This window comes from Arachis hypogaea, chromosome 10 (genome assembly GCF_003086295.3).
Source record: "Arachis hypogaea cultivar Tifrunner chromosome 10, arahy.Tifrunner.gnm2.J5K5, whole genome shotgun sequence".
Taxonomy (NCBI): Eukaryota; Viridiplantae; Streptophyta; class Magnoliopsida; order Fabales; family Fabaceae; genus Arachis; species Arachis hypogaea.
Window position 1 is genome coordinate 99432038 of NC_092045.1, and position 2755 is coordinate 99434792.

The 2755-nt window shown below is 38.0% G+C and overlaps 1 protein-coding gene across 1 annotated transcript; it reads left to right on the forward strand.

Moving 5' to 3' along the window:
• Nucleotides 1-1206: 1206 nt before the first annotated feature.
• Nucleotides 1207-2286, forward strand: LOC112717808 (F-box/LRR-repeat protein 14). The gene has a single exon (XM_025769747.1). The coding sequence runs from the start codon at nucleotides 1207-1209 to the stop codon at nucleotides 2284-2286; it is 1080 nt and encodes a 359-aa protein (XP_025625532.1).
• The last annotated feature ends 469 nt before the right edge of the window (nucleotides 2287-2755 follow it).

Genomic DNA, 2755 nt, shown 5'->3' on the forward strand with positions numbered 1-2755 from the left:
ACTTTAATTTAGGTTCATTTAATTCTGGTTCACTTGAATTTACTGAACTTGTTCATGTATGGTTTTTTAGTTAGTTTTTGTTTAAATTTGAACTAATTTCGATTCATTTGTGAATTGACTGATGTTCACTTAATGCCACTGTTAAGTATTGAGCAAATGTTTTATTTCTTAAGAAATTTCAGTTCATTTCTTAGTTTAATTTAGGTTCATTTGGTTTTATTTTACTTGAATTTGTTGAACTTATTCATGTGTGGTTGTTTACTTAGTTTTTGTTCAAATCTGAACTAATTTCGGTTCATTTGTTAATTAATTGAGGTTCACTTAATGCTGCTGTTAAGTATTGACCAAATTTTTTATTTCTTAAGAAATTGCGGTTCATTTTTCAGTTTAATTTAGGTTTAATTTGTTTCATTTCACTTGAATTTGCTGAACTTGTTCATGTGTGATTGTTTAGTTTGTTTTGTTCAAATCTGAACTAATTTCGATTCATTTGTTAATTAATTGAGATTCACTTGATGCTGCTGGTAAATATTGACCAAATTTTTTGTTCCTTAAAAAATTTTGGTTCATTTCTCAATTTAATTTTGGTTTATTTATGAGTGAATTAAGGTGTATTTAATCTCATTATTCTACAAATTCAAAATTCTTCCTTCTCATCTTTTATTACTCCTTCTTTTTTTTCATTTTTTTCTTCATCTTTTTATTTCATTTTATCATAATTCTTCTTATTTTATTTTTTTGGGAGGAATAAAAGTAAGAAAAAGAGAAGAAAAACAAACAAAAAAAAATATATAATACTACAAAATCATTAAGGAGAGGAGGAGAAAAAAAATAGAATAACAATAACAACAATAAAAGAAAAAAAAAGAAGAATGAGGAGGAAAAGAAAAAAAAAACGCAAAGAAAAAGGCGATAATAACAATAACATAAAACTTTAATATAAATGACTTAGTTAAAAGAATGACATGTACACTTATAATTACCATCTTTTAGTAAGAATAATTTTCATTAGTATTGAATCTACTTACTTAAACTTAGATTAAAGTAATATTTGAGATATGTAGCAATCTTATTACTCTAACCACTAGGAACATAAGAAAATAACCAAGCACCGAACCACAGGATGCTTGCAGCCATTAATCAAAACATTGGAATGAGATTAGTCGCATAACTGCAGACGATTTGACAGAAAGAGGAATCAAAAGAATGATGAAGCTAGGGGACGACGAACTCACCTTAATCCTGAGCCATCTCCAAGACCCCCATGATAGAACCTCCTTCTCCGAAGTCTGCAAGCGCTTCCTCACAATACACGCTCTCACGCGAACCTCCATTCGCCTCATCGAACCAGATTCCCTCCATTCTCTTCTCCCGAGGTTCCCCAACCTCACCCACTTCCACTGCTCCGCCGCTCTCTCCGACAATAACCTCCTTTTCATCTCAAAAACATGCCCCAACCTCAAAACTCTCAACCTCTCCTTTCGTCCCTCCTCCCTCCACCGCCGCACCTTCCGCCACTTCTCGCACCGCGCCATTTCCTCTCTCGCTTCTCGATGCCGCCTCTTGTCCGCGGTTTCACTCCGTCGGAGAACCGGTGTTGCTGATGCTGGTGTCGCCGCGATCTGCGCCGCTTCGAACCACCACCTGAGACACCTAGACCTGGGGCGGTGCTCCCTCGTCGGAGACGGCGCGCTTGAGGCGATCGGGCGCTTGAATTCTCTCCAAGTTTTGAACTTGGAGGGTTGTTCGTTGGTTACGGATCTTGGGTTAGGGTTTTTAGCTTGTGGGCCATTGACCAAAACTCTCAAAGTTTTGGTTCTTGTGGAGTGCGATAGAATCACCGACACTGGGGTTTCCAATTTGAAAATTTTTTCCTCTCTGGAGGAGCTGAATCTTGCGGAGTGTGGGCCCAAGGTGACGGATGTTGGTTGCGTGGCGGTTTTCGAGGCGGTTACTGGGCTAAAAAAGGTGAATTTGTCATGGCTTGTTAACGTTACTGATGCTGCGGTGGTTGCGATGGCGGAGCACGGGCAGAAGCTGGTGGCGGTGAACTTGACAGGGTGTGAGTTGGTGAGTGGGGTTGGGATTAAGGCATTTGAGGGACATGGATGTTTGGAGTCTCTGGTGATCCCTGGTTGCCACTACACAAGTGCCAGTGATTTAGAATGTGCGGTTCTTGGATGCAAATCTTTGAAGTATGTTGAGCTTGATAAGGGGCTTATGTTTTGGTTGCCATTGGAGACACAAGAGAAAATTTCTAGGTTCTGTGACTTAGGTTGGAGCTGAATATGTCTCTTGGCATGCCTAATGCCTTAGATGATACAGTGGTTTTAAATTGTGATTGTAGTAGTTGCTCTGTGATGCTCAAAATTGCGGAAAAACTTGCATAAAAGGGCAGCATTTGTCACTGCAATGTTGCGGTAAAACCATGGGTGTTGAATGTCCAATAGTGTGGTCTTTTGCTGCTAGAGTTTAGAAATAGCTCTTGAAAATGGCTGTCCGCATTATGATTTTGTACGACAATTTAGTGTTTCTTGTGATTCTATTTCAAAATATGATTTTGATTTTTGATCCCCCAAAGTTTAAACCAGACATGCTAGTAATAACTTAGATTATTATTACGAGTGGTTGTTACTTTTTAGTTGTTGAGTATTTTGATTAACTGGTTTTGTTTGTAGAAATGTTCACACTTTACAATCAAAATGCTCAACAGATTTTTCAGTTTAAACTTTGAAAGATCTTCCCCCCCCCCCTC